General features: G+C 67.9%; 11 protein-coding genes across 11 annotated transcripts; 4 read left to right on the forward strand and 7 right to left on the reverse strand.

The window, feature by feature from the left end:
- Nucleotides 1-73: 73 nt before the first annotated feature.
- RHOBADRAFT_36590 (uncharacterized protein) lies at nt 74-1704 on the forward strand (the record flags this gene model as incomplete). Its single annotated transcript, XM_018413365.1, has 7 exons — nt 74-301; nt 381-473; nt 545-697; nt 762-914; nt 985-1111; nt 1184-1441; nt 1493-1704. Exons 1-7 carry the CDS (start codon nt 167-169, stop codon nt 1702-1704), a joined length of 1131 nt encoding a protein of 376 aa, XP_018270724.1. The 5' UTR covers nt 74-166.
- A 1517-nt stretch (nt 1705-3221) lies between these two features.
- RHOBADRAFT_53633 (uncharacterized protein) lies at nt 3222-7193 on the reverse strand (the record flags this gene model as incomplete). Its single annotated transcript, XM_018416926.1, has 9 exons — nt 3222-4573; nt 4656-5535; nt 5613-5744; nt 5819-5952; nt 6025-6049; nt 6125-6178; nt 6242-6373; nt 6444-6548; nt 6624-7193. The coding sequence occupies 9 exons, from the start codon at nt 7191-7193 to the stop codon at nt 3375-3377; spliced, it is 3231 nt and encodes a 1076-aa protein (XP_018270725.1). The 3' UTR covers nt 3222-3374.
- Nucleotides 7194-7945: 752 nt separating this feature from the next.
- Nucleotides 7946-9297, reverse strand: RHOBADRAFT_53634 (uncharacterized protein; the record flags this gene model as incomplete). Its single annotated transcript, XM_018416927.1, has 4 exons — nt 7946-8567; nt 8632-8723; nt 8796-9144; nt 9212-9297. The coding sequence occupies 4 exons, from the start codon at nt 9295-9297 to the stop codon at nt 8015-8017; spliced, it is 1080 nt and encodes a 359-aa protein (XP_018270726.1). The 3' UTR covers nt 7946-8014.
- Nucleotides 9298-9589: 292 nt separating this feature from the next.
- RHOBADRAFT_53635 (uncharacterized protein) lies at nt 9590-10599 on the reverse strand (the record flags this gene model as incomplete). The annotated part of the gene is made up of 5 exons (XM_018416928.1): nt 9590-9805; nt 9890-9988; nt 10061-10182; nt 10268-10296; nt 10388-10599. 5 exons carry the CDS (start codon nt 10597-10599, stop codon nt 9590-9592), a joined length of 678 nt encoding a protein of 225 aa, XP_018270727.1.
- A 140-nt stretch (nt 10600-10739) lies between these two features.
- On the reverse strand, nt 10740-11218 carry RHOBADRAFT_36592 (uncharacterized protein; the record flags this gene model as incomplete). Its single annotated transcript, XM_018413366.1, has 2 exons — nt 10740-10968; nt 11049-11218. The coding sequence occupies 2 exons, from the start codon at nt 11216-11218 to the stop codon at nt 10740-10742; spliced, it is 399 nt and encodes a 132-aa protein (XP_018270728.1).
- A 157-nt stretch (nt 11219-11375) lies between these two features.
- Nucleotides 11376-13379, forward strand: RHOBADRAFT_53637 (uncharacterized protein; the record flags this gene model as incomplete). The annotated part of the gene is made up of 5 exons (XM_018416929.1): nt 11376-11405; nt 11483-11542; nt 11604-11802; nt 11873-12576; nt 12665-13379. The coding sequence occupies 5 exons, from the start codon at nt 11376-11378 to the stop codon at nt 13307-13309; spliced, it is 1638 nt and encodes a 545-aa protein (XP_018270729.1). The 3' UTR covers nt 13310-13379.
- Nucleotides 13380-13443: 64 nt separating this feature from the next.
- Nucleotides 13444-16048, reverse strand: RHOBADRAFT_53638 (uncharacterized protein). Its single transcript, XM_018416930.1, has 2 exons — nt 14650-16048; nt 13444-14569 (listed from the first exon to the last, which is right to left on the reverse strand). The coding sequence occupies exons 1-2, from the start codon at nt 16034-16036 to the stop codon at nt 13536-13538; spliced, it is 2421 nt and encodes an 806-aa protein (XP_018270730.1). The 5' UTR covers nt 16037-16048; the 3' UTR covers nt 13444-13535.
- Nucleotides 16049-16365: 317 nt separating this feature from the next.
- Nucleotides 16366-18783, reverse strand: RHOBADRAFT_36593 (uncharacterized protein). Its single transcript, XM_018413367.1, has 9 exons — nt 18762-18783; nt 18207-18613; nt 17967-18141; nt 17521-17881; nt 17307-17431; nt 17108-17232; nt 16947-17032; nt 16694-16851; nt 16366-16557 (listed from the first exon to the last, which is right to left on the reverse strand). Coding segments are annotated over exons 1-9 (1452 nt in total). The 5' UTR covers nt 18764-18783; the 3' UTR covers nt 16366-16544.
- A 148-nt stretch (nt 18784-18931) lies between these two features.
- Nucleotides 18932-20625, forward strand: RHOBADRAFT_36596 (uncharacterized protein). Its single transcript, XM_018413368.1, has 5 exons — nt 18932-19288; nt 19363-19854; nt 19936-20005; nt 20080-20222; nt 20291-20625. Exons 1-5 carry the CDS (start codon nt 19055-19057, stop codon nt 20561-20563), a joined length of 1212 nt encoding a protein of 403 aa, XP_018270732.1. The 5' UTR covers nt 18932-19054; the 3' UTR covers nt 20564-20625.
- A 21-nt stretch (nt 20626-20646) lies between these two features.
- RHOBADRAFT_27095 (uncharacterized protein) lies at nt 20647-24822 on the reverse strand. Its single transcript, XM_018412779.1, has 18 exons — nt 24783-24822; nt 24504-24623; nt 24364-24435; nt 23917-24293; nt 23466-23833; nt 23238-23392; nt 22873-23165; nt 22735-22789; nt 22610-22667; nt 22504-22539; nt 22268-22441; nt 22042-22196; nt 21862-21970; nt 21634-21785; nt 21407-21563; nt 21246-21332; nt 21036-21181; nt 20647-20950 (listed from the first exon to the last, which is right to left on the reverse strand). The coding sequence occupies exons 1-18, from the start codon at nt 24790-24792 to the stop codon at nt 20727-20729; spliced, it is 2748 nt and encodes a 915-aa protein (XP_018270733.1). The 5' UTR covers nt 24793-24822; the 3' UTR covers nt 20647-20726.
- A 221-nt stretch (nt 24823-25043) lies between these two features.
- On the forward strand, nt 25044-25915 carry RHOBADRAFT_66468 (uncharacterized protein). Its single transcript, XM_018418974.1, has 4 exons — nt 25044-25291; nt 25367-25433; nt 25516-25603; nt 25675-25915. The coding sequence occupies exons 1-4, from the start codon at nt 25147-25149 to the stop codon at nt 25840-25842; spliced, it is 468 nt and encodes a 155-aa protein (XP_018270734.1). The 5' UTR covers nt 25044-25146; the 3' UTR covers nt 25843-25915.
- The last annotated feature ends 1994 nt before the right edge of the window (nt 25916-27909 follow it).

The raw sequence follows: 27909 nt of genomic DNA on the forward strand, positions 1-27909 counted from the left end.
GGACGAAGCGATGAGGACGACGACGACCGAGGGGTCTCGCTCGCACGCTCCACCCTCGGCACCACTTGAGCACCCCGCCAGCTCGTGGCCGCTCTTGCACAACTCGTACCACCCCGAGAAAGCCGGTCCCGCCACCAACGAGCCGCAACAAGGGCCTGTCGCCGCCATGGTCGGCCGGATCGCGACGTGGGGCCTCGTGTCGACGGCGCTCGCCCTGGGCACGGTCCTGAGTGCCTTCAGGCAGAGGAGCAACTTCTACTCGGCCGCCGTATACCTGTCCAAGAGCAACGCGTGCATGATGGTGCGCCCCTCGTCCTCTTCCTCGAGGTGGACCCTCTCGCCTCGGGTGGCAGCTCACTCCCCCTCGCTCGCACGCGCAGATTCTGTGGAACCAGGCCCTGTTCCACACCGTTCTCTTCGGCAAGGTCCTCCAGGCCATCTTCTTCGGCGAGCTCCGCCTCGTCGAGGTCGAGGTGCGCACCGCCCCCCTCGCCTCTCCTCCTTCTGCCCGAGCACCAACCTAACCCTGCCCCCTCGCCTGCAGCGCCTGCAAGAGCGAGGCTGGTTCGCCATCACCGAGACGCTCCTCGCCCTCACCATCTTCCGCGACGACTTTGACAGCTCGTTCGTCGTCCTGTTCGTCTCGCTCCTGTTCCTCAAGGTCTTTCACTGGCTCGCAGCAGATCGGGTCGAGGCGGTGCGTCCTGCCTTTCCCTCTTCGGTTCCACGATGGGTCGATCTGACCCTCGTCTCTCGAGCAGATGGAGCAAGCGGCGCAAGTTTCGCGACTCGCCCACCTGCGCATGGTCGGCCTCCTGTCGCTCCTCTTGCTCGCCGACGTCGGCTTCATCTTCAACGCGGCCGACTCGATCATGGTCGACGGCCCGACCGTCATGATCATGTTTGCCTCAGAGGTGCGTCCCTCGCTTCTCTGAGTCCTGCAGAAGGAAATCGAAACCGACTCTCTCTCTCCTCGTCGCGCAGTACCTCATCCTCGTCGCGACCGCTTTGGCGACCGGCGCCAAGTACATCATCAACTGCGTCGACATGCGTCGTGACACGCCGTGGGAGGACAAGAGCGTCTACATCTTCTACGTCGAGCTCGCTGCCGGTCCGTCTTCTCCCTTCGCCGTCCTCCTTGTTCTCGATCGTCCCTGAATCGGCTGCTTCCCTTGACTCGCAGACTTCTTCAAGCTGTTGACGTACCTCGTCTTCTTCGGCCTCATCCTGTCGTTCTACGGCCTCCCGCTCAACATCCTGCGCGACGTCTACATCACGCTGCGGTCCTTCATCCTCAAGGTGCGCGACCTGCGCCGGTACCGCCAGGCGACCCGCAACATGGACGAGCTGTACCCCGACGCGACGAGCGACGAGATGGCCGCCATGACGGACCGCACTTGCATCATCTGCCGCGAGGACATGGAATACCGCCCAGCGCCAGGTGCGGCAGCCCGAGCAGCCGAGGCCGATGCTGCGGGCGCCGTCGCTCAAGGGGCCGAGGGTCAACCTGCGCCGGCGCCGGTACCGCCGCCGAGAGCAGGCCCGAACGACACGCCCAAGAAGCTGCCGTGCTCGCACGTGTTCCACTTCCACTGCCTGCGCAGCTGGCTCGAGCGTCAGCAGAGCTGCCCGACCTGGTGCGTCCATCTTCCTCGCCCTCGTCTCTCTCTCGCCGTCCTTCTCGAGACTGACTTTCTTCCTTGACGAGCAGTCGCCGACCCGTCCTCCCGCAAGAGCAGCCTCCCGCGACACCGCCTCGGCCCGGCGCCGCAGCTCTGCCCGGCGCGCCCAACGTCAACCTCGAAGAAGCCGCGATGCGCCAAGCGCAGGTCAACATCGCCCGCAACCTCGGCCGCGAGGCGTTCGGCGCCCTGTTTCCCGACGTGCCCTTCCCGGCCGAGGCCGCCCCGCCCGGCGCCGCACCTCCTGCGCCTGCCGATCCCGCCGCGAGGCTCGCGCAGCCCCCTACGGCGGCGCAGGCGCAGGCCAACGCGGCGACGGCGCCCCCTGCGACGCCTGGCCCTGCCGGCGCCGGCGCTGGTCCCGCTCCCTCGACCGGCGCCGCCCCGGCCCTCTCGCCGCCTGCGCCGACCGCCGCTCCCGGCTCGACCGCCGCCGCGGGCGACAACCCGCTCGCCCACTTCTCCCTCCCTTGCCTCACCGTCCCCGCCACCGGCGAGGCGGGCTTGTACCACCGCCCGCCGACTTTCGCCTACCCCCCTCCTCCCCACGCTCCCGGCGTCACCGCGCCGTACGCCAACATTGCCTACGGCGCGTACCCGCACTTTGCCGGCGCGCAAGCGCACGCGCCCGGGCCGGTCGGCGCGGCGGGCGAGAGGCGCGCGGGCATGAACGTCGAGGAGAGGGTCGAGTTCCTCAGGAAGCGGTGGGGCGGCGCAGCCGGCGCGCCCGGGACGAGCGCGAGCACGAGCGCCGAGGGTGCGACGAGCACGAGCGAGCAGGGCGGGGAGAAACCGGGCGAGGAAGGCCGGGAGGACGAGGCGGTCAAGGTGGACAAGGGCAAGGGCAAGGCGGTCGAGCCTGCCGCGGCGGCCGAGGGCAGCAGCGTCCTCAAGGAGGAAGAGGAGGACGACGCGACGCTGTCGCCTCGCGCTGCGGCGCTGCGCGCTGCCGAGTGTCGTGCGGGCAAGCCGAGCCCGGCGTCGGCGCCCGTCGTCGCCGCGTCCACCTCGACCTCGGCTCAACGTGGCTCGTCCAGCTCCGCGACCAGTTCCCTCGACGTTGGCACTGCACCGGCTACGGCAACGTCGACCACCGCCCTCCCCATCCCGCGCCTGATCCCTCTCTTCGATCCCGCCAACCCGTCGCCCTCTCTCGCCGACTATCCCTCTCTCCTCCCACGCTCGAGCGGCACCTCCTCGCTCGACGCACGCCCGCTCCTCCCCGCCATGGAGCAGCTGTCCGAGGCCGAGCAGCTCGCGCGTCGCGGTGTCGAGGAGCGCCTCAGGCTGCTCGTCGGGTTCCAGGAGCGCATCGAGGGCCTCGTCGGCGAGATGAGGGCTGCACTCGACACTGCGCCGCTCGACGGCCGTGCGGGGACGAGTGTCGAGAAGACGGTGGCGGTCGGGCATGACGAGGAGGGAGGACTGGCCGAGGAGGCTCGTGCGCAGTCGGAGGAGGAGCGCAGGGAGTAGCTCGTCGCGCGCATGCACAACTCGCAGATCGTTCTTTCATGCCTCTCTCGCGAGCTCTCGTTGTCGCAAGAGAGAGAGGTGTACGTGAGAATGCGAGTGTCTGTGTAAGGGAAAGCTACGAGATCTGCAACATGACGAGAAAATGCACATCGTCCTCGTCCTCGTTCTCGTTCTGGCTCGTCCTCCTCGTGTCCTGCTCCTGGTCCATCGAAAGCCCATTCAGCTCGAGAAGTCCTCGACGACGAGCGAGACCTGGCCCCTCGGGTCGCCCTTGGCGACCCTCTTCAGGTCGATCCTGCTCGCGACGAGGTTGCGGACGATCGAGTTGAGGCTGGACGGCCCGCAGCACGCGACGCACGTCTTGCCCGTCGAGCGCTCGACCTCGTCGTCGAGGATGGCCTTGAGGCGCGGGTAGCCCGTCTTGGCCAGCTCGGCGACCGCCTCGAGGTCGTCCTGCTCCTGCGGCGTCACGTCGAGCAGGCCGCCCTCGAGGTCGTCGCGAGCCGTCGACGGCGAGGCACCTGTACGAGCACCTGCGCCGTCAAGCCCGTCGAGCGCGCCGACGTGGCTGCTGCGCCGGCTCGAGGCCGACACGCCCGGGCGCTGAGCCGCCTTGACGAGGTTGTGACGGCTGGCGCCGGCGTCGCCGCCGCCGAGCGTCTGCGCCTCGTCGTCGAAGCCGTACGTCGAGCCGTAGTCGAACGAGTCGGCGCGACGGCCCTGACCGAGGTCGCCGTACGAGAGGGCCGACGGCGGACGAGCGTAGTCGCCGTACGGCGACGACGAGGACGGCGCCGGCTTCGAGTCGGCCTCGCGGTGGTCGAGCGGGAGCGCCTCGAAGCTCGGGTCGTGCGGGAGGACGACCGGCGCCGCCGACGTCGCCGGGAAGGCGTACTCGGGCGTGTCGCCGCCGGCTCGCTGCGGGCGGCGGAGCGTCCCACCCTGCCCGCGACGGGACAAGGCGCGACGGAGCTTGCCCTGCTTCTTGAGCTCGGCCGAGACGTTGGCCTCGCCCGGCGAGCGGTAGTCGTCCTCGCCGTCGAACAGGACGAGGTCGGTGACCGACTCGATCTCGCCGTCGTACTCGTCCGGGAGGGCCGGCTGGCTCGGGCGACGAGCGAACGACGCACAGGGCGACGACGACGGGGTACCGCCCTCGGCGTCGCTGTCGCTCCAGTCGCTGAGCTCGCTCGCGATGCTGCCGCGACCGCGTGGGCCCGAGCGCTCGCCACGGGCGAACGGCGCCGACGGCGGCGCGAGCTCGTCGTCGGGCACCGACGAGTACGGCTTGTGCGACGTGCGAGGACGACGAGGCGCCTTGGGCGCGTCGTGCGTGACGAACAGGTCGACCTGGAGCTGGGCCGAGTCGCACATCTCGATGCAGCGGCGCAGGGTCGAGGCGACCCAGGACAGGTGGGCTGTGGCGGTGCAGGAACGTCAGTACGGTGCGATCGAGTATACGCGACGCGAGAAAGAGGTGGAAGGAGGAAGAGGACGAACCGTACTCGCGCATGATCCACACGAACCGGACCCTGGTCCCCCTCCACCGCTTGTCGCCGGCCCTCTGCGCCTCGACGAGTCGCGTGCACGCGTTCTCGAGGACCGAGATGCCGAACGAGATGCCCGTTCCGCCGCACACGATCATGAGGCTCTCGAACGCGCCCCAGTTAGCCCTGCCTGCCGAGCCCATGGGCCAGCTGACGAGCGCCCGGAGCGTCGTCGCCTCGTGCTCGTGCTGCGCCCGCCGACGCTGCGCCGCGACGTGGTCCCACAGCGCGCGCGAGAAGCCCTTCTGCGCGCGGACGAGGAGGACGACCTCGCTGCCCTTGGCCTTCTTGCCCTTCGAGGCCGCCGAGCTCGCTCGCGGGTCCACGCCGGCGATCGTGTACGGGTGGCTCTCGAGCGCACGGACGCCCGGGACGTACAGGAGGACGTGCTGGCCGGGCGCCCATCGCAGGGCGTGCGGGACGTGGAGCGACAGGCGGACCGTGCGGCCCGGCAGGAGCTGCGCGGTCGCGAAGCCGGGCGGGGCGAGGCGTTGCTGGCGCTCGGGCGATGCCGGGTGGGCGTAGAGCGTCGGCGAAGAGGGGGCGACCGACGGGGCATAGGGCGCGGCGAGCTGGGGCGAGGCGAAGCCCGACGGCGGGTACTGCGTCGAGTCGGCGGCCGCGCTCGGGATGGCGAACGGCTGCTCGAGGGCATAATCGCCGCTCTTCTCGGCAAAGCTGCCGCCGTTGCTCGACCGAGTGCGGGTCGAGTTGCGCGAGGGCCGGAACCAGATGCCCTCGAGGATGCCGTTCAGGTACAGGAGGGCGGCGAAGCGGAAGGCGCGCTCGGCGCCCCACCACGCCAGGGCGGCGATCGGCCAATACATGAGCGGCTGCAGGCGAGAGAGGAGAAGGCAGGAGAGTCAATGACGGGTCGGGCCAAAGAGGGACTGAGGAGGGGAAGACGCACTTGGTGGTGGACGATGGCGGTCACGAGGACGCCGATGACGAGGACGATGTGCGACCAGTAGAACATCTCGTAGAACCTCTTGCGGAGCGGCTTGAACGACAGGGCCGTGAGGAACGTAAGAAGGAACCAGCACTGCGGGTCGGGTCGGTCGGTCAGTCCTGCTGCTCTGCCACCGGCCTCGAGAGAAAGGGGAACGAGAGACGCACGACGACGCCGCACACGAAGCGGTACCACCCGAATGCGGGAACGAGGACCATGCGGCCGAACGGGTCGCGATCTTGCGTGAGCTGCCACATCCACCCGATGGCGTGCCCAGTCGAGAAGAGCCAGACGACGCGACCTGTGCGGCATGAAGCTCGTCAGTGACACGCTCATCGGCGCGGACCGAGAGAGAGGGAAAGAGGGGGCGCACCGGACCAGCGATGAAGGATGGCCGTCTGCGGGCGTGGGACGAGCGGGTCAGTCGACTCGACGGCGAGGAGGGGGGAGGTGGACGAGGGAGAGAGGCGCACCTTGTCGAAGTGGTAGTTGGTCAAGAACGGCGTCGCCCAGATGTTGAACGGCCACTGCGCGCAGAGGGGGTGGTGAGCTCGTGTCGCTCGAGTGCGAGAGGAGGGGGACGAGCGCACCTGCTTGAGGGCGAGCGTGACGACGAGCGGCAGCATGGCGTACGAGATGAGGCCGAGACGTGCTGCGGCGGTCCACGCATTGGCCTTGATGTTGACGTTCGACGCCGCGAGGAGCGGGTCGTTGAAAGGAGCCTGCGGAAGGAGGACTCGTGAGCAAGGGCGTTCAGGGGCGCTCGACGAGACAGGGAAAGATGGGACGCACCCAGCCGTTCGGGTTGTTGACGCCGCGCTTGAAGCGGTAGTTCGACTTTGGCGGCCCGCTGCTGCCGGAGAAGCCGCACTCGCCGCCGAACGTGCACGCCGTGGGCTGTCCTCGGGCGAGCGAGAGGGTCAGGGGGGCGCTCGCGCACGCGCAAGGAGGGAAAGGAAGGCGAGGACGCACCTTGATGTAGTCGTCGCCGAGGAAGCTGGCGAGGATGGCGACGACGATGAGGGTCGCGACCGCGATCATCTGGGCGACGGTCGGGCTCGCCCACACGACCTTTTTCCTGCCCGGGCCCTTTGCCGCCTCGCCCTTCTCGGCCGCCGCACCGCCCGCGCCGACGCGCCGGGTCCACGTGATGCGCCGGATCGACCACTTGCGGAACCAGGCGCCGAGCGCGCTGCCGCCCGTGCGCGTCGACGAGCCCGACAGGTGGTACGCGAGCGACCACAGGGCGAGGATGCCCATGATGGCAAACCACAGGATGTAGGCGTAGCGCCACGTCGGCTTGGACAACGTGTGCGCGTCGATGTAGGGCCGCGTGAAGTACTGGAGGAGCGACGACGAGTCGACGCCGCCGGTCGCGTCGGCGACGAGGGCCGACGACGTGGCCGTTCCTGCGCCCGTCTTGGGGCCGGCCTGCGACGCAAAGCTGAGCGAGGCTTTGGCCGTCGTCGTGGCGGCGGCGGCCGCGGTCGTGCGTGCGCCGGGCGGGACGTAGGCCACCGTGGCTATGACAGCGCTCGACATCTTATGGCGGCACTAGAAGAAGGGTCTGCGATGGCGGGAAGCGAGTCGGCTTGTGCAACGAGGCAAGGAGAGAGAGGGAGGAGGGGCGCACCTTGCGGAGGAGAAGAGGGAAGAGGTTCGAGGAGCGCCTGGGTGGGGCTCGAGGTAAGCGCGCGGCCTTGAGGTGCGAGGAGAGTGTAGAGCGCACCTGGACGAAGCACGTGCGCTATAGAGCCGGCGCGATGCTGAAGGATAGGCCGGAAGGGTCGAGGTGGTCGAGGCGATGAGACGACAGGCGACAGGCGGCTCTGGCGGGCGCTTGCGCGCGTACAGGTCCTTGCGGGGCTACTTGTAAAGCTGCTGGCGGAACTGGGCGGGTCCTTGTCGAGGTGGGCTCGTGTTGAGATGGTCGGCGCTGCTGAAGGTGGCTCGACGGCGATGAAGGCAATGCAGGCAGCTGGCGCGGCTGCTGAGTCGGCGGGCGGCTCGTTGGTCGTACAGCAGAGTACTTCCGTGCACGAGCAGGTGCGCGGCGAGCGGTGGTGGCTCGTGAGAGGCGGACGGAGCGACTCGCAGCACAGCCGCGTGAAGGTGGTTGCTTGAGCTCCGCCGCCGAGCTTCGCCCGCGCTCGTACATGCGTCCCAAGTAGTGAGAGAGGCTTTGTGCAGGGACACGGTCCCCCAGTCGACACGACGGGAAATTGCGACCACGAGCCGCTCTCTCTCTCTCTCGCTCAGGCCGCTCTCGCTCCTCGACCGCCTCGACGCACCGAGAAAGACGACTGCATTACGGTCCTCCTGTGAGGGCCGAGAGAAAGAGAGAGATAGACCGCCTGACCCGCTCACCTCCGCCGCAAGAACCCCCAAGGCTCGACGCGCCCACCCGCGCTCGACGACAAGTCGTCGAACCAGCTCGGGAGCCAGCTCGAGCTCGAGTCGGAGGCGACGATGGGAGCGGGCAGGCTGCCTGTCGAGCCGGTCGCGACGGGCGACGAGGTCGGGCCGAGAGGGGTCGTCGACGAGGACGCGCCGTCGTCGTACTCGGGCGACGCCTGCGCTGCCTCGCTCGCGGTCGTCGACGTCGCCGCCGACTCGCGCCGAGCCGTCGAGCTGCCCGACCCGCCCGACGCGCTCACCCCGCCCTTCTCGCCCTCCTCCCCTTCCTCGCCCCCGCTCCCCTCGTTCGCGCCCGCAACGGCGCGACAAAAGTCGTACCACCCACCGCCCCACGTCTGATACACGTCGACGTCGTCAATCTTGGCGTCGGTGATGAAGATGCTGCCGAGCGCGGGCGCGCCGAGGGCGGCGACGGTCGAGGTGTAGGACGCGAGGGAAAAGTCGTGCAGCATGATGGCGGCTTGCGGGAGGAGGGACCGAGGTGGGAGGAGAGAGTCGCTGTGGGAGAACGGCGAGGGACTCAGTTCGCGTCGAGAGAGGGAAAGGGGAGAGAGGGACGCACGAGTAGTCGGCAAAGGCGCTCTCGTACGCGACGACGACGTTGGCCATGGCGTAGTAGGCGTCGCCCACCGTCGTACCAGGGTTGAAGACGACCTGCTCGCGAGGAAGAAACTATCAGTCGGTCGCGGAAGGGACAGAGAGAGGAAGAGAAAGACGAGGACGCACGGTGCCCTCCTGCCCAAACGCCTCTCTCGCGCCCTCTGCATGCCCTCGATACAGCTCCTCGTTGCCCTCACCACCCTCGACCTCGTCAAAAAAGACCCCATCGAGCTTGGCCGTGCCCAGTCCCCCCTCGACCTCGATCCCGTCCCACCCGGCGTACTCGTCGACGTCGCGCCTCACCTCGTCCGCGCCGCGTTCGCCGTACCCGGTGCGGACGTACCCGACGAGGGTCGAGCCGGGGAGGAGCGCGCGCAGCTTGGGGACGCACGCGAGCGCCGCGTTGGTCGGGTCCGACAGTGGGCCCGAGTCCGGGTTGAGGATGAGGACAAAGTCGAGCGTCGGGTTTTGCGAGCTGCGGCGGGACGGCAAGGGGTCAGGGTGGCTCGAGGGCTGAAAAGAGAGAGAGAGAGAGGACGAACGCGGCAGTCTGCAGCTCGGGCCAGCAGTCCTCGCTGTACTCGTACAGCGGCAAGAGGACCGAGGTCTTGGCCGCCACGAGGGGCATGAGCGCGACGGCAAGCGCGACGCAGCTCTGTGCGAGCATGACGCGAGGAAAGCAAGGCGAGGGTGAAGAAGAGAAGAGGCGGCGACGGCAAGAGACGGACGAGCCACGGGCGCCGGAAAGTCCGACACCGACAGCCGCACGGCGAGGACGAGGGGCGTGCGCTCGAGTTTCAGAGTTTCTGCGTCGACGCAAGAGAGTCAGTCTTCTACGTGCTACTCGAGAGACCGCGAGGGAGAGAGAGAGAGAGAGAGAGAGAGAGAGGGCGGACGCACCCAAGTTCTACGACGCCCGCTCAGGCGTCCCCCTCGCTCCCGCTCGCGCCTCCCCTCCGCCTGCGCCCGTGCCGATGCCGCCCCCACCGATGGCGCCTCCCGTGCCCTCCCTCGCCGCCGCCGTGGTGCGCCCGGAACCCGTGCTTGTCCGGCTCGGGGTCCTCGGTGAGCAGAATGTGGGTGCGCGCGCCGACGAGCGCGAGCGCGAGGCCGGCGGCCTGCGAGGCGGCGGCGAGCTGCGGCAGGCGAGGGCGAGTCGAGCGTGTCAGTGAGGGACTCGGAAGAGGCGAGAGACGACGAGGAGGAGGAGAGGGACGCACAGCGACGAGGGTCGGGAACAGGACGGGAAAGGTCGCCTTTTCCTCGGACGCGCCGAGGCAGAAGGTGACGTTGATGGCGAGCGAGCCCGTCCAGACGTACTGCGTGAGCGTTGGCGGTCGTCAGTCACGCGCGGCCTGTCCATCGAGCGAGGGGGAGAGAGGGGGACGCACGCAGAGCGGGAGGACGAGGTCCCAGTGCTTGGTGGTCCCGACGTGGAGCTCGATGAGGGCGACCGACACGGCGATGAAGAGGCCCTCGACGAGCGAGATGGCGACGGCGACGCCCCACACGGCTGCGCGCGGCGCGAGGCAAAGGTCAGGCGAGGTGCGGCAAGGAGGAGGGCAGGAGAGAGAGAGGGCAGGAGAGAGGGGGCGCACCTGCCGGGTTGCCAAAGTGCTCGTACACCCTGCGCAGGCACCATTGCGACGACACAGGTCAGCTCCCTTGCGCGAAAGCTCAAAGGGCCCAACCGGAAGGCGGGAAAGGCGGCGACGCACATGAGGCCGGCAAGCGCAAAGTCGAGGACGGCGACGGCGGCGGTCCCGACGAGAAAGGCCGTCTCGTGACGGAAGCGCAGGTTGTCGCGTGGGTCGAAGCGCGGCGAGGCGGTTTGGGCGGCGTCGGCGTCGTCGGGCGGAGGAGGAGAGGCGGCGTCGTCGTCGGCCGAGTCGCCTACGCCGTCGGTGCTGTCGCGGCGGTGGCGGCCCATTGCGGTCGTCGGCTTCGAGAGCGCCCGAGGTGCGAGGGAGGAGGAAAGGGCGGGTGTTGACGCCGAGGAGGACGAGGTGGACCGGCGCGTCCGCGGACGGACCCGCCGCCGAGCTGCCCGCAGTCCGAGCTGAGCGTGGCTCAGGGCTGGCGCTGCTCGACGACGACAAAGGCGACGAGGTGGTCGTTGTCGTGCGAGATGCTGAGGTGCATGGCGAGGTGGGCGAGGTGCGGGTCGACGAAGGACGAGTCGGTGGCCCAGGCGAGGGCGGGTTTGGGCGAGCGTGCTGGTTTCGAGACGGCGAGGTCCTTCCAGGTAGGTTTGCAGTGCGGGTACAGGGCCTTGTAGGCGGCCTCCTTGGCAGCCCAGCTGTGCGTGTCGGGGGTGAGAGTGAGGTCAGGTTGAGGGGCGGAAGTGGGGGAGAGGGAGGGAGGAGGAGGGGGACGGACCGCAGGGCGAGGTAGTGATGCTGTTGGTCGAGGGTGTGGGCCGTGTGGGTGTAGTGGTCGAGCTCTTGGGTGCTCAGGATGCGGGATGCGAGTTTGAGCGGGGTGCGGCGAGAGCAGAGGGAGCGCACGCGGGCGAGGTGCACCAGGTCGACGCCGACGCCGACGAGCATGCGGGCGTGGTGGGTGCTTGGTGCAGCTGTACTGGGAGCAGCAGTCGAGCACACTCGGGGGCACGGTGAGCGAGAGAGAGAGAGAGCGGGCCTCGTCGTCGTCGGTCAACTGAGTTCACTGCTGCTCGTACCTCTCGCTGTGAGCCAGCTGCCAGCCATGACCAAGTACGCCACCCTGCCCGACATTGTGCGTCCCTCCCACTCTCCGTCCCCCCTCGCTCTCGCGTCGCCCTTGCTCACCCCTCGTCCTCCTCCTCCACGCAGGACACCTCGGGCGCAGACGTGTTTGAAACGCCCGACGTCCCACAGGAGCACTCTCGCTCGGTCCGTCTACCTCTCTCGAGCCCCCTCTCGACCCACCCACCGCTCACACTCGAACCTGCAGCGCGACTCGGACTCGGACGACGACCTCGCCCTCCTCGCCCGCTCAAACTCGCCCACCGCACTCCGCCGCACCGCTCCAGCAACCTCGCACCAGCCTCAAGTCAACACCGACATCGACGCAGACCGCCTCGACGCCACAGAGGCCCGCCGTCGCTTTGGCGACGCCACGAGGGCGAGGCTCGACCGCCAGCAACTGCGCGGTCCGTCCCCTCTCTCTTCCTCGTCCTCTCCCCTCCGCCTTCTCACACTCGATCCCCTCACTCCCCGCAGACGACGCCGCCGCGCGCCGCCCGTCCCGCCGCGTCCTCCCGCCCGCGCGCGAGTACGTCGCCCACGCGCCGTCGTCCCTGACAGGCGACGAGACGCCCCTCGAGCGCCTGCGCCGCCTGCGCAGAGAGGTTGCCGAGCTCGAGGAGGACGTCGAGCGCGAGCGCGACGAGGCTGGCGCCGGCGCAGAGTCAGGCTCGGGTGCACGAGGAGCAGGAGCAGGAGCAGGAGCGAGCGAGGGCGCCGAGGGCTCGTCGGCCGCCGGCGATGGAGCAGTGGCAGGAGCGGGCGCCACCGAGGCCAAGGACGGTCCCTCACCGCCATCGCAGGCCAAGAAGGACTCGCGCGCCGTCTCGCCCGCCGTCCTCCTCCAGCAGCTCCACCTCCTCCGGGGCGACCTCGCCGGCGTCGCCGGCGCGCTCGAGGGCCCTCGCGCGACAGCGACGGCCGAGGGCGCGCAGGGTGCAGCGGGCGGGCTCGCGGCGCGTGCGAGCGAGTCGGCGGGCTTGCTCGCGCGGCTCGGTGCGCCGGCGCCGGCGGCGTCGGGCGCGGGTCCGGCGGGCGAGCAGCAAGGCGCTGCGCCGGCGGGGGCGGCGGGCGACAAGGCGAAGGCGAGTGGACGGGGCGACATGGGCGAGGGCGCGCTCGAGCGGCGGGTCGCAGAGCTCGAGTTGGCGCTCGGCGCGAGCGGCGCAGACGTGTCCGAGGTGCGCTCTCTCTCTCCCTCTGCCCCTCTCCCTCTCTTATACTCCCACCAACGTACCTCACTGACCTTTCTCTCCCTCCCTCACACAGTCCTCGCCGCACCCCGCCCCTCTCCTCCCTACCCTCTCCCGCCTCGAGCACCTCGTGACGCTCCTCACCCAGCCGCGCCACCTCGACAGCATCTCGCGCCGCGTAAAGGTCCTCGTCCAGGACCTCGAGCGCATCCACGACTCGCGCCGCAAGCTCGGCGACTCGAGGCCGCTCAACGTCGCGCTCCAGGGCGGCATGACGCTCGCGACCGGCGGCGGCACGGGCGCACCGTCGTCCTCGTCGACCGCGGCGGCATCGGGTGGATCGGCAGCCCCGGCAGCCAACGCCGGCGCGCCCCAGCTCCCGCCCGACGCCGCCCAGCAGCTCTCGTCGCTCGCGGCGCTCCTGCCGCGCATCGATCCGCTCCTCCCCCTCGCGCCGCGCCTCCTGTCGCGCCTGCGCTCCCTCTCGGCGCTGCACGCGCGCGCCGCCGCGTTCGGCGACGAGCTCGGTGCCACGCGCGACGAGGTGCGCCGCCTCGCCGAGGCAGACCAGGGACTGGGCGAGGTGCTCAGGGGCTTGGAGGGCAGCGTTGAGGGGAACGAGGAGCGCACGAGGGCCAACTTGGAGAGCGTCGAGAGGAGGGTCGAGGACGTCGTGAGGAGGCTCGACGCCCTGTCGGCGCCGGGCAAGGCGGCGGCGTGAGCGGACGAGGAGCCATCCTCTCTCTCTCTTGCTTCTCCGAGGTCGATGCAACGATGCGCCGGTCGCGTCGCTCTCTCCTGCCCGTTCGCGTTGACGTGCAGAGAGCGAATGACTCTCGAGAGACCTCAGAAAGAGAGAGCGAGTCGTGTACAATGCGAGGGACAGCGAGAACTGCAAGGGCGAGCACAGCTACGAGGACCGTCTATCCACACGTCTCCTGCCTCGTCTACGCCTGCGCCTGCGCCTGCACCTGCTCGACGCCGTCGCGAGCCGCCGCCTCCTCGGCCGGGAACGCCCTCGCCTTGAGCTGGCGGTAATCGGCGACCCACCTGTCGTGCTCGGCGTCGCCCGTCCGGAGCCCGTCGACGTCGCGCAGCTTCTGGATGCGGTGCCGCACGAGGAGCATGCGCGCCTGGAGCACCTGGCGCTCCTTGCGACGCATGGCCGGCGTGCGCTTGAGCGCGTCGCGCCGGCCGAGCGACGGGTCGGCGAGGCGCTGCCGGCGCACCGAGAGCGACGACTGGCGCGCGTGCAGCACCTTCCACGCGCTGATGATGCGCGAGTCGGCCTTGACGCTCGACAGCGTCAGGCGCAGCTGGTCGAGGTGGTACGCGACGAGCGCGAGCTCGCGCTTGAGCTCGGCGACGCTCTGCGCCTCGGCGCGCGCTCCTCCTGCTCCCGCCTGCGCCGAGCCGTCCTCGGCGGCACCGTCGACGCCGACGCCGACGCCAGGCACCTCGAGCGCCTCGAGGACGCCCTGGATGCGCGCCATGTGCGACTCCATGAGCTGGAGGATGCGCTTGGTGCGGCGCCGGAGCCACCACGCCGTCGACGAGTCGTACTGCGTCTTGGCGCGGTGCGCGACGTGCGCGATGAGCGTCGACGGGACGACGTACGGCTTGGCCGGCGCCGAGGGCGCCGGCGTCAGGTGCGCGCCGTACTGCGACACGAGCGACACCGAGTGCGGGATCGAGCTGGTCGAGGTGGGCGTGCTCGTAGCCGAGGCGGTCGAGGTGGAGGATGACGAGCCATTGAGGGGTAGGGACGACGTGTCGAGAGGGAGGGACGAGGCGGCGTCGAAGGAGGGTGCGGGCGCCGAGCCGTTCGCGGCGGCGGCGTCGACGGCGTCGACGGCGTTCGTGGCGGCAACATCGACCACGTCGCCGTCGAGGGAAGATGCAGGCGCGCAGTCGGCGGCGGGCGAGGCGTCGAGCGGCGAGACGGTGTTGTGAGGAGCCTCGCTCGAGGTCAAGACGGCGTCTGCGGACGGGCGATTCGTCAGAGGACCGGCCGAGAGTGCGAGAATGACGAGGAAAGAGACAGGGAGAGACAGGACGCACCGTCGACCCAGTCGTCCTGCGCCTCGACGATCCCGACCGCGTCCTCGATCTCGCGCAGCCGCAAGTCGGCGTCGCCGCTCCACCGCATGAACAGGAGGTCGAAGTAGTGACGAGCGACGTGGGCATTCTCGAGCCGGCTCGCCGTCTGGATGAGGATCGTGAACGCCCTCGTGCCGATGAGGTGGGCGTCGGCCTCGGACGTCGGCGGCGCGAGCGGCTGGCGGCCTTCGGTCGAGGTCGGCGTAAAGAAGTCGCTCGTCGGGCGCGCCGGCTGGTCGAACGTCTCGAAGACGGCGATCATGCCGGGGAGGTCGTCCTTGTCGGCGAGCGACTCGAGGATCCAGCACACCTCGCTCTCGCCGATGGTGCGCAACTGGGCGCGCTCGGCGGTCGACGCGTCGAACAGGGCGCCGGGGAGGGCGATGTCGAAGCCGTACAGCTTCTTGAACGCGCGCGCGAACAGGGCGTGGTCGCCCGCCTTGACGACGAGGCCGAAGAAGGGCTCGAGGGCCGCGTCGACGCCGCGCCGTGCGGCCGCCGAGGACGACGCCGCGAGCCCGTCGATGTCGAGGAACAGCATCTCGGCTGCCTTGAGCGCGAGCGGCTTGGCGACAGCGCGCTCGACTGCCCGACCGGCGGCGCGACCGTGGAGCTCTGTCCACCCGACGAGCGCCTCGAACGCCTTGGTGCAGTCGGCCGGCTGCGGGCGGTCGCCCGACGCGACGAGGGCGTCCCACGCGCGCACGACCCCGGGCGCATAGCGCAGGGCGTGGAACTGGCGCAGGATGGCCGAGTGCTCGCCGCGCGTGACGGGGACGCCGGCTTGGCGCAGGCGCAGGCGGACGAGGTCGACCTTGGTCTGGTAGGCGCGCGCGGCGGCCGTCACGTTCTGGACGGTGCGGTGCTTGGGCGCGCGAAGGTACAGGGCGGGGAGGATCTTGACGAGGGCGTCGTGGTGCAGGTCGAGGATGCGGCCGTCGTAGTCGAGCTGGGTGAACAGGTCCCAGGTGCGGTTCGGGTCCGGGTACTGGCGCTTGAGCTCTTGCACGAGGTCGGCCGCTGCGCCCGTGAGCTGCGCTGGTGGTGCGGGCGTGGGCGTGGACGGGTTTGGCGACGACGAGGATGAAGACGAGGGGAAGAGGAGCGAGGTCCACCGCCCGCCGCTCTTGGCGACCGGCGCTGTGCCGTGTTGTGCGCCAGTGCTCTTGTCGACGGCGGTGGTGCTGTCGGCCTCGAGCTGGACGGCGTGGGCGAGGCCTCGGCGGCACCCGGGGCAGCTGCTCGACGGCGGCCGTGCTGCTGCTGCTGCGACGAGCTGCGACGTGGACGCGACGGGCTGCTGCTCGGCCCACTGCAGGCCTTGGCGTGCGAGCCTGCGGACGGCCATGCTAGCTGTAGCGCTGAGCGACGGTGCGGTGAGGTTCCGAGGCGAGCGCACCAACTTTCCTCGCGACTGAAACCCCCGAACTGCTCTCGAGCGGGGCCGGGCGTTGCACGCGGCACAGTGCAATTGCTACAGCAGCACGAGCATAACAAGGATTGTCCGAGCCGGCCTCGAATTTGCGAAGCCCTCTCGTCGAGAGGGAACGAGCGCTCGCGTCCAGCTCGCCGACAGCTCTGGCGCAAGGTGCAGCAGCAAGCCGCCGCTCGTGAGCCGGGGCATCTCTCGGCGACGCTCTCGAGTCGAGCTGGGCGCCACCGCGTTGCAGAGCCGTGCGCAGGTCGAGTTCAACATGCGAAATGAGTTGCAGCCCTCCCATGCGCCCTTCCTCCCTCCCGGCGCTCCCCTTTTGATTGCTCCTCGTCTTCGAGAGAGCTGTGTCTATGCTGCGGCGGTGGCGACGAGCGGCAGGGATGCCGTGCTCGGTCGAGCTGGCCCGGGTCCGAGAGAGCGCTCAGACGACGAGCCTGTGGGAGGGGAAGGTCGTCAGTGCTGCTCGACGTTCACCTGAACAATCAGGACCAGCTCGTCGCCACGGGGCGGCAGCGAGCCGGCCCATACGGACAGAGAGGGTAGACGAGAGAGAGAGAGTGCTCGACGCACTTGGGCTCCTTGGTGAGCGTCGGGTGCAGGCTCGTGTGGGCCGGGATGTCCTCGACGCGGTGGTACTTGTTGAGGTTCTTGTGGAGCGTGATCTGGAAGCACGACGCGCCGCCCTGGCGCGACGTGATAACGGACGACGCGAGGAAGTAGAGCCACGTCTGCGAAGGGTCCAGGTCGAGGTGAGCGCTCGGTCCTCCTCTCGAAAGACGCTCAGGCGCTGGGGGGGAGGTAGAGAGAGGAAAGGAGGACGCACGCGGTACCACTTCTCGCCGTACGTCGCCTTGACCTTGTCCTCGTTCTTGATCCAGTTCTCGTACCAGCGGTGGAGCGTCGCCGAGTCTGTGTGCGCGCTCGCCGCAAGTCAGCTCGGCCCAGAGAGGAGCACGAGGGAGAGAGAGGGAGAAGAGGACGCACAGTGGACGCCGATGACGTCGACGTTGGTGACCTCGAAGCCGACGCCCTCGAGCCGGCCAATGACCCAGTTGAGCGCGCACGAGGCGTCGGCGCCCGGGAAGACGTACTTGTTCATGAAGAGGCCCCTGGAGACGTGCACATGGTTAGTGCGAGGCCGAGGGAGACGAGAGGGACGGCGAGGAGGGAGAGAGGGACGCACCAGATGAGGTCCTCGTACTGCCACGAGGGACGGATGCCGGCGACCTGGAAGACGAGGATGCCGTCGTCCTCGAGGAGGTTGTAGACGTCGGCGAGGAACGTGTTGTAGCGACGGATGCCGACGTGCTGCGCGCCGGGAAGCAAGGCGAGTGTCAGTCTCGCGCTCGACCTCGTCGAGAGGCACCTCGTCGACAGTGCGAGGTCTCGGGACGCACCTCGGCCATCTCGAGCGAGACGATCTTGTCGAACTTTTGGGATTTGTCGAGGTTGCGGAAGTCGGTGCGGAGGATGCGCGCCTTGGCGGCGTCGACGCCGTTGTCGGCGATGCGCTTGGTGCCAAACTCGGCCTGGTTCTTGCTGAGCGTGACGCCCGTCGCGTCGCAGTCAAAGTTCTTGGCGGCGTACGTGACGAGGGTGCCCCACCCGCAGCCAATGTCGAGCAGGCGGTCGGTCGGCTTGAGCTGGAGCTTGTGGCACACGACGGCGAGCTTGTTGTCCTGGAGCTCCTCGAGCGTCTCCTTGCGGTCGATGTCGCTGATGACGCCCGACGTGTAGATCATGCGAGGGCCGAGGAACCTGCGCAAGGGAGAGCGAGGGTCAGTCGGGCGGCGCTCGACAAGGTCCGGGAGACGCTGGCTCGCGCTCGAGACGGGAGACGCACCACTCGTGGAAGTCGTCGCCGCGGTCGTAGTGGTCGGTGACCTGCTCCTCGTCCTGGCCGGCCGAGTGGAAGATGACGTCCGGAATGAGCTTGGTGAGGACGTAGCGCATGAGCTCGACCGTCATCGGGAACGACATCCAGTCGTGGCGCCACTCGAGGAGCTCGAGCATGTCGCCTGCAGGGACACGTTCGAGTCTGTCAGACACGCGTGCGGGGCAGGAGGAGGAGGTCAGGACGGACCCTTGATGTCGATCTTGCCGGCAAAGTAGCTGTCGTAGAAGACCTGCATCGGGATCTTCTTCTGGCCCGAGTACTGCTCCTTGAGAGCCGGGTCGGTGATGGTGATGTAGTGCTCGAGGTCGTTGCCCGGGAAGATGCCCTCGTCGCGCACGCGCACGTTGGCGCGGCTCATGAGCATCCAGTAGCAGATGGTGGTCGGGACGCCCGTAACGACGAGGAGGAGGACGTAGGCGGTGCGGAACGAGACAAAGGGGACAAAGCGGCTCAGGACGTAGGGGACGAAGAGGACGACGGCGGCGAGCTGGAGGTTGGAGAAGGTGCCGTTGCCGTCGACGGGGAAGGGGGCGTTGGCGATGGCGGCGCGGCTCGTCACCTTGAGGCCGACCTTGGGGTCGTACTTGGCGGCCCTGCGAGCGTGTAAGGGTACGAGTGAGCGAGGTGCGCGGGCTGGGCGACACGCGCCGCCGCGAGATGAGGGGGGAGGGGGAGAGGCGCGGCGGCGGTGGAGGAGGGGCCGGGGGTGTGCCGGGGGACAGGAGAGGTGGCCGGACGCACATGGTGGAGGTGGTCTGCACTGCTGGGGTTAGGTGCGCGGCGACGAGGAGGGACGAGAGGAGCGTGTCGGCGCGTCGTCGACCTTGGCGGATCTCCGCGGACCTTTCTCAACTTCTCACTCGCTCTCCTCGCTCCACTCCACAGGGCACAGCTGCCTCAGAGCACCGTCGCACACGCTCAGCGCACCTCGACACACCGCCTCGACCTCGTCACAGCCCACCAGCCACCCTCCTCGCCTCCTCGTCCTCTCTTCACCGCCTCCCTCGAGCTCTCTCCGTCGGCGCACCTCCACCATGGCCTCGCCTGTCGCATCCACCTCGACTGCACCCGCAACCGCACCAGCGCCATCGGCGGCCGACCAGGCAAAGGCCAACGTCTTTGTCCAGTCCGAGAACTACGACGGCACCCGCATCCAGGGCCCCGACTTCAACCACGAGCACTCGCTCCAGCAGCTCCTCGACAGCTACCAGCGCATCGGCTTCCAGGCAAACGGCCTCGCCCGCGCCATCGAGCTCATCGACAAGATGGTGCGCCCCGACCTCGTCCTCCTCCCCCTACTCGAGGTGCACTCGCTCACCTCGCCTTGTCGCCTCCCTCGCAGCGCAACTGGCGCCTCTCGGACGAGCCCATCAACCCGGACCTCCAGACCGAGGAGCTCGACCCGCAAGTGCGCGCCGCGACAAAGTGCTCCATCTTCCTCGGCTACACGTCCAACCTCGTCTCGTCCGGCCTGCGCGACATCATCCGGTTCCTCGTCCAGCACCGCTACGTGTCGTGCCTCGTCACGACCGCCGGCGGTATCGAGGAGGACCTCATCAAGTGCCTCGGCCCGACGTTCCTCGCCCCGCGAGGCGACTTTAACCACGACGGCGCCAACCTGCGCCGCCGCGGCCTGAACCGCATCGGCAACCTCCTCGTCCCCAACGACAACTACTGCAAGTTCGAGGACTGGGTCATGCCCATCCTCGACCAGATGGTCGTCGAGCAGGAGAAGGACGGCGACGCCAAGGTGCGGTGGACCCCGAGCAAGGTCATCGACCGCCTCGGCAAGGAGATCAACGACGAGAGCTCGATCCTGTACTGGTGCCACAAGGTGCGCCCTCTTTCCTCGTCCAGCCAGACTGCGCCAGCTCGTCAAGTTCGTGTCACTAACGTTCCTCGTCCCCGCTCGCAGAACCAGATCCCCGTCTTCTGCCCGGCCTTGACAGACGGCTCGCTCGGCGACATGATGTACTTCCACACCTGTGCGTCCTCGTCGTCCTCTCTCTTCTCTCTCGGTCGCAGCCTTACCGACGACGCTTTGACCGCTCGCCCGCAGACAAGTCCGAGCCGCCGCTCTCGGTCGACATTGTCGGCGACATCCGCCGGCTCAACGACCTGTCGATCAAGAGCAAGAAGGCGGGCATGATCATCCTCGGCGGCGGCGTCTGCAAGCACCAGATCGCCAACTCGATGCTCTTCGTGCGTCCCTCTCTCTCTCCCTCTCACTCTGCCGGCTACTGACGAGCCCTGTCTCAATACTCGTGCAGCGCAACGGCGCCGATTTCAGCGTCTACATCAACACGGGCCAAGAGTTTGACGGGTCCGACTCGGGCGCGCGCCCGGACGAGGCCGTCTCGTGGGGCAAGATCCGCATCGACGGCGAGAGCGTAAAGGTGTACGCCGACGCGACCCTCGTCTTCCCGCTCGTCGTCGCTGGGACGTGGGGCAAGGCGCACTGGGAGGCGCAGGCGGCGGCAGGGCGAGGAGCAGGGGCAGGAGCGGGCGCGGGCGAGAAGCAGCAGGAGGAGGCCCGGGCGTAGAACCGCTCGCGAGGGACGAGGGCGTACAACAGACGTATGCATTGACTAGACTCTGCACCCGCAACTACTCTATCCTCGTCTCCTCGTGCGTCTCGACCGCTCAGCCCCGCTCGGACCGCCTCCTCGCTCCCGCCCTGCCTCTCCTCGCTTCTCGACGCCGGCTCTAGTCGCCCCGCTCGCTCGCCGCCGAGTAGACCGACCCAGGCCGGTTGTACACGGTGAACTCGCGGATCTGCTCGAGTTGGGGCCGCGTGCCGTGGAAGAGCTCGTCGCCCTCGACGGGGAGGAAGCCCTCGAGCTTGGTCGTCGACTTGGTGAGGCTGAGCGCCGACGCCTTGCCGCTGTGCCGCTTGAGAATGCCGATGACGCGGTCGAGCGAGATGTAGTCTGCGATGGCGCGGGAGGGAGAGTCAGGGTCGTCGTCGAGAGAAAGAGCAGAGGAGCAGAGAAGGAGAGGAGGTGCAGGACGCACCGGTCAAGGCCCGCCTCGGCTGCACCTGCAGAGCATGCTTGGCGTCGAGGCTCGCGTCGAGCACGGCCGAGTGCGCGCCCTCGGACAGCGTGACGCGCACCGACAACTCCTTCTGCTCGCCCTTCATGCGCTCGTACACCTCGAACCTGCGGACGACGAGCGGTCAGGGTTCGGTCGCGACTGTCGGGAGGTAGAGAGAGTGAGACGCACGAGATGTAGGACATGTAGTCGAGCTCGGGGACGTGCGGCATGACGATGGGCAGGTCCGAGAGCGTGACGAGGTTGACGAGCGTGTGGCTGCGAGGGAACGTGCTCATCAGTGAGATGACTTTACGAGAGAGAGAAGAAAGAGAGAGAGAGGAGGGACGCACATGTGCGACTCCTTGGTGAAGTAGAAGTTGGCGCTCGGGTTCTCGACCTGCTTCGTCTCCTCGAGGTTGCGCACAATCTGCTCGAGCAGGGGCAGGCTCGTCAAGAGCCCGATGATCTCCTTCTCCGATCGCTCGATGCCGTACTCCTGCGGCGCGACTGTCAAGGGCGCGAGGAACACGTCAATACGGGATCGGCTCGAGAAGGGGCAGGGCGGAAGGGGACGCACTGAGGTCGAACAGGAGCTTGGCGCGCTTGTACAGCTCGCGCAGCTGCTTCGGCGGGCCCGCCTGGCGAGCCGAGCCCTCGGACCCTGCGCGGCCGTCGGTCGAGGACGGGCGGCTGCCGTTCAGGGTGAAGATGGTCTCGAGGAACGTGCGGCTGCGAGGGCGAGAGGCTGTCAGTTCTGCCTTGTGAGGGGCTTGAGAGAGGGCAAAAGAGAGACTGAGAGACGCACTTGTGCAGCGAGTCGTACTTGAGCGAGTCGTACAGCTCCGAGACGCGCGACGGGTCGAACTTCTCGAGGCTGACGTCGCACCAGTCGGCAAAGAGGCCCTCCCACCGCTCTGCAGGGCGTCCCTCCGAGTCAGTGTCGTCCTCGCAGGGTGCAGGAGTCGAGGAACGAGGGTGGACGCACCGCGGAACAGGTACGGGTACTCGCCGCAGCACCACCTCGGCTGAATCTTCTCGACGGCGAGCGTGCCCCAGTTGTCGTTCATGATCTTGCGCAGGCTGCCCATGAGCTCGATCGTCTCCTTGACGACCTGCGGGACGTGGGACGAGTCAGTTGAGCTCGACAAGGGTGGAGGGGGAAGAGGTAGAAGAGGGGGGGCACCTCGAACGGGTCCTTGTCGGCGTGCCACGCGAACTCGGGGCGGACGTGCAGGCCCGGGCGGCACAGCGTCTTGAGCTTCTTCTTGACCTTCTCCATCTCGTCCTTGGCCGCGTTCGAGTCGTCGAGGAGGTCCTTGCGGATGATGAGCTGATGCGTCGTCTGCTGGTCGCCCGACGGTCGCTCGCGCTCGTCGAGGAAGGCACTGCGACACGAGTCGAGGGTCAGGGACGGACTCGACGAGACTGCTGATGGGAGAGGACGCACGTCGTGAAGATCTCGGCGGTCGCGACAACTCGGCGCCTGTGCGAGGCAAGGTGGGTGAGCTCGTTCGTCAGGCGTTTGCGCCGACCGAGTTAAAGGAGGGACGCACTCAGACGATGTGTACACGTTGGTGTGGTCGAGCAAGGTCTTGTTCATGATCGTGTAGTCTGCGAGAGGGCAAGAGGGAGGTCAGGCCGACGATCCGCAGTGAACGAGGGAACGAGCGCGACGCACCTTTGCGCATGTTCTCGGCGATGTCGCGAGCCTGGTACCGTGCCGCGTGGGTGAACTGGTCGCGAGAAAGAGGGAGGGTGAGGGCGGGTCAGGGTGGCTCGTTCCGGCGGGCGACAGAGAGAAGAGGCGCGAGCGCACCTCGCCGCCCCACTTGACGACGACCGACAGCTGCTCGCACGTCTCGCCGTCAAAGACGGGCTTGAGCTGCGCCTTGGTGCCCGTCGTGCCCTTCTTCTTGTCGATGATCTTGCGCAGCTGCTCGCAGATGTCGAGGTCGGCGCCGGGGAGGATGGCCGCCTGCTCGGCCGCGTCGGCGATGTACTGCAGCTGCTCCGGGTCGCGCAGGATAATCTCGGTCGTGCGACCCTGGAGGAGGGTGAGGAAGGGCGCGGTCCAGGCGTCCTTGCCCTTGAACTTGAACTTGAGCTTGCCTGGACGAGAGCGCGAGGACGAGTCAGTACAGGTGCGACTGCCGCGAGAGAGACCGGGAAAGGCAGACGCACACTTGGGCGTGCGATCGCCGTGCCGGGCGACGCAGATCGTGCTCTTGAGCGTCCACGACTTCTCGCGAGGCTTGTCGGGCTGGACGGCGACGGGCTTGGGGAGCGACGGCATCTTGCGCAGGCAGAAGTTGGTCAAGATCTCGGCGCACTTGTCGCTGTACGCGGTACGAGAGTCAGTCATCAGAGGCGAAGGAGCCGCAGAGAGAGAAAGGGAGCGAGAGGACGCACTAGTAGAAGTCGTTGCCCTTGACGAACGACCAGCCGTTGACGTCGATCACGTAGCTCTTGCCGCCGGCGCGCAACATGTCGAAGCCGCAGATGTTCTGCTTGAACGCGATCGAGATGTCGCGGGCCATCTTCTTCTCGGCGTCGCTCAACTGGCAGATGAACCGGATCTCCTTGCCCTCGGTGTTGCGCCGGACGATGCCGTCGACGACAGGCGACTTGCGCGTCTCGGCGTGCACAAAGTTGGGGCCGAGCGTGTACACCTTGATGTCCTCGGCGTTCTCGACGTCGACAAACTGCTCGTAGATGTAGCTCGCGTCGGTGCGCGGCATCGTCATGTTGGGCTCGTGCGCCGACGACTGGTTGCCGACCTGTACGAGGAGGTGAATGTCAGGATCGAGCTCGCGAGAAAGAGGCGCGCTGAGAGTGCGAGAGAGAGAGAGAGAGGGCGCACCTTGCGGAAGAGCCTGCGAGCGCCGCCTCCCTTGGCCTTGGGGAAGTAGATGTTGACGTTGTGGTTCTCGCCGCTGACGGGCTTCTCGACGAAGGGCTTGACCATCTTCTTGCCGTCGATGACGATCGTGTCGTCCTCCTCGAGCGCAAAGTCGCTCGTCGGGCGCGGCTTGTCGACGCGCACGCCGAGGCTCTGCTGGATCTGGTCGGCGATGGCCTTGTCGAGCTGCGGGCCGCCGTCGCGGTTGCACTCGAGGCGTGCCGGGGTCGGGACGCCGATCTTGTCGAGGATCTGGAGGACGACGCGGCGGTCCCAGAAGATCTTCTGTAGCGGCAGGTCGTTGACGCACACGGGCTTGCGCAGGTCGACGTAGGCGACTGCGAGAACGGTCCGAGGCGCATCAGGACAGGTTCTCAGAAGTGTTGGCGTAGAGGCAGGAGGGCGTACTGGCTTTGTCGATCGGGAACCCGTCCGAGTAGAACGAGATGAGGAAGTCGCACACGGGCCAGTTCTCGATGTCTGCACGTCGTGGTCGGCTTGTCAGAGACGCGCTCGACGGTCCAGGCCCAGAGAGACGTTCGACGCACCCTCGTCGAGGATGACTTTGTCGCCAAAGACGGTGATCTCGAACTTGCCCGTCGCGAGGAGGCGCGACAGGATGTTGCGCATCGGCCGGGAGCGCGCCTTGCGGTCCATGGCGGCGACACCTGCGCGCAGTGAGCAGCTTGTCAGTGTACCGGCCTCGGATCCGTCTGCAAGGCGTGGCCGCGGCGGGAGAGGTCGTCTCGAGGAGGTCCGCTGGTGAGGGAGGAGGGGAGGCAAAGACAGAGGGTGGCAGGGTAGGACGGCGGGCGATTGAGACGTACCGAGGCGCATCAAGGGCTCTGCCGGGGTCGACGGCTGGGTCGAACCGGGCGTCGACGACATGGTGTTGGAGGACGAGCGCCGATCGCGATGAGGCGGAGAGGGGAGGTGAGGAGGGAGCGGCGGCTGGTTCTGTTGCTCGCCGGTGGCTGCGAGGAGCTGGTCTAGCCTGCACTGCCTGGCGGTAGAGGCTCGCGCGGCGAGAGGAACGGTGGAGGAGCTCGTCCGAGTTCCTCTCACTCTCCCCACGTGGGCCCGCTCCTCTCACACTCGCTGTGAGCCTGCGCCAGCCACCGAGCCTGCTCCCCTGAGCCCAGCCAGAGCGCAGCGGCACCAGCACGCATCGCCCCGGGCCGTCGAGGCGTCATGCTCGCCATCCTCTCGCTCGCCGTCGTCGGCAAGCACGGCAACCCTCTCTTCGTCGGCTCGTACAGCAACAGGAGCGGCGGCCAGTCCGACCTCAAGTGGCACTATGCGGCTCACACCGCCCTCGACTACTTTGACGAGCGAGGTCCGTCCCCCCTCTCCTCGCCTCCTCTTCTTCGACTCTCTCGATGCGGCTCGCTGACTCTTGCCTCGTCTGAAGAACTGCCGCAGGCCAAGACGACCGAGAGCTACCTGGGCTTGCTGTACGCGATGGAGGACTATGCCGTGTGAGTCGGGCGCCCACCCCCCTCTTGTTCCCCCGCCTCCAGCACCAGGCCACCCCGCTGACCCTCGCCGTGTCCTCTGCAGCTACGGCTACCAGACCAACACGCGCGTCAAGTTTATCCTCGCCCTGTCCCTGGCAGACGCCGTCATCCGCGACGTCGACGTCAAGACCGTGCGTCCTCCGCTCGCCGTCCTTCCTCCCGCCTCTTCGTCGTCCTGACGTTCTCTCTCTCGACGCCGCAGATCTTTCGCGCCATGCACAATGCCTACATCTCCTACCTGTCGAACCCGTTCACCTCGCCCGCGAACGACAACCCCGCCGTCCCGGCGCCGCCCATACGCAGTCTCAAGTTTGAGAAGGCCATGTCCGCCATCGCTGGACGTACGTCGCCCGAGGCCGGTGAGCCCTGAGGCCGTCGAGGCGCACGAGTCGAGGACCCGCAGTACGCCGTACCGTGTTGTAACACCAAGTTCGCCCGCCGTCGTCGCGCCTGTCGAGCCCTGGTCCGGCATCGGCCGTTCTCGCTTCTGCCTCTCTCGCCGCCTCTTTCCCGCCCCTCGTGCCCCTTCATCCCTTGTCATCATCGCGTCTTACTCGTCGTCCCGCCCTGCCGCTCGAGTCCCGCAAGGAGGGAGCGCAGGAGGCCTCGGCAACCGCGCTTCCTCGTTGGCCCCACGGGCTCGAGCAGCTGCGGCTTAGCTGCGGACGCGACATCGAGCTCCCGCGCCGCACAGTGACAAGCCCTCGCGAGGACGCAGAGGCGCTTGACAGATACGCGGCGCACATTCTCTTGACTCGGCTCGCTCGCGACGTCGTCGCGCTCGACGATGCGCTCGAGCCTCCTTCTTGGCTTCTTCCGGCCTCGCGACCCGCCCTCGCTTCTTTCGGCGTCTCCTGTCCCCGTCGGCGGCCTCGTCGCGGAGCAGGCCCCGCGCGAGCGCCTCTCCGCGACGCTCGCTTCCTCTTTCTCCCCCTCTCTTTGCCTCCTCCTCCTCCTCCTCCAACGTCCTGTCTCCCATCCCATCCTTCCCCTGACCCTCACGCTCCCTCGTACCCGCCCTCGCCCCGTCGCAGTACCTCGTCGAGTCGATCGAGCGCTGGAAGAAGCCGCACGAGTTCTCTCAGGCCATCCGCGACGCCGGCTTCGTCACGCCCGACGGCGACGGCCACGAGCCGCTCATGTTCAACATTGCCGCGATCTACACGGGCGCCAAGGTTCAGAGCGAGGGAGGTCGGGGCGGGCGGCGATGGCGGCGAGGGTGGGTCGGCTCGAGGGTTGGGAGAAGGGGAGAGGAGGGGGTTCTGTTGTACTGGCGTCGTCTGCTCGCAACTCGTTCGACTCGCACAGGTCTTTCTTCCGCCCCCAGAGAACGACGAGGGCCAGCTCGAGGGCCGTACTCTGAGCCTGGAGCGCGAGCGAGTCCAAGCCTCACGGGCGCACGCACAACGAGCCTCCTCTCTCTCAGTCACAGTGTCTGCATAGTGGCTCGCCTCGTCGACTGAGAGCCACCGTGCGCCTGGCCCGGCTCTCAAGCGCCTGTGAGCGAGCCGAGGACGACAGCTGGCAGTTTCGGCCACGGGGCGCGGGACCGACCAATCAGAGGCGACCGACGGCAAGCCGACTACGTCGAGTCGGATCTGGCTGCGCCTGCAGGCGCTCGTCACTACGCTCTGCCTGCCTGTTGAGCCTCTCGAGAGACTCGTGAGGGCTCTCGGTGGGCTGGGATCGAGCGGCGCAGCGGCGCACGAGCGCGAAGCGAGTCGAGCGGTCGGCCCTCCTGCTCGACGTCGTTTCGCGCTGAGCGACGTCGCGCCTGCGTTGCGATCACGGCTCTTAGCTTGGTCGTCTTCGGCCAGCTTGAAGGAGACGTACGGACGCTGTTTCGGCAGTGGGTCAGGTCAATTCCCGCCCGGCGACGCCGCGGACTCTGCCCGGCCCCTCTTCTCGCGATTTTGCGGTCCTTGGCTCTCGAGCTCCACCTCTGCTCGCTCGACGCAAGCGACACTCGGACAGCGTCTTCGTCCTTTCCTCGTCGAGATGTCGTCGATCGTTCCTGCTCGCATCAGTTCCGCGAGAGGGCTGTTGGTCGCCAAGGAGGCGATCCGCACCGGTCTACCACCTTTCGTGCTCGAGCAACACCTTCAAGAGCACCTCATCGGAACCAATGTCGTGCGTCTCTCATTCTTAACCCCTCGAACGAGAGTGCCGACGTGCCCTCCCTTACAACCAGGCCGTCTACTTCCACCTTCCCGCCGTCATCGAGTCGTTCTGCAACTTCTTCCGGGCAGCAGGCTACGTTGGCCCGGACAGCTGGTACGACGAGCACGGTACCGAGCGAGCGCCGTACCATCTGGACAAGGGCGAGTGCACGGTCGTCAAAGGCGCAGGAACTGGTTCGTCCGCTCGAAAATCTCTCTCTCTCGCTCGCTCGACGCCTCGAGCCAGCCGTATAGACCTGACCCTTCTTTCCGCAGCC

Source organism: Rhodotorula graminis (assembly GCF_001329695.1).
Source record: "Rhodotorula graminis WP1 unplaced genomic scaffold RHOBAscaffold_7, whole genome shotgun sequence".
Classification (NCBI taxonomy): Eukaryota; Fungi; Basidiomycota; class Microbotryomycetes; order Sporidiobolales; family Sporidiobolaceae; genus Rhodotorula; species Rhodotorula graminis.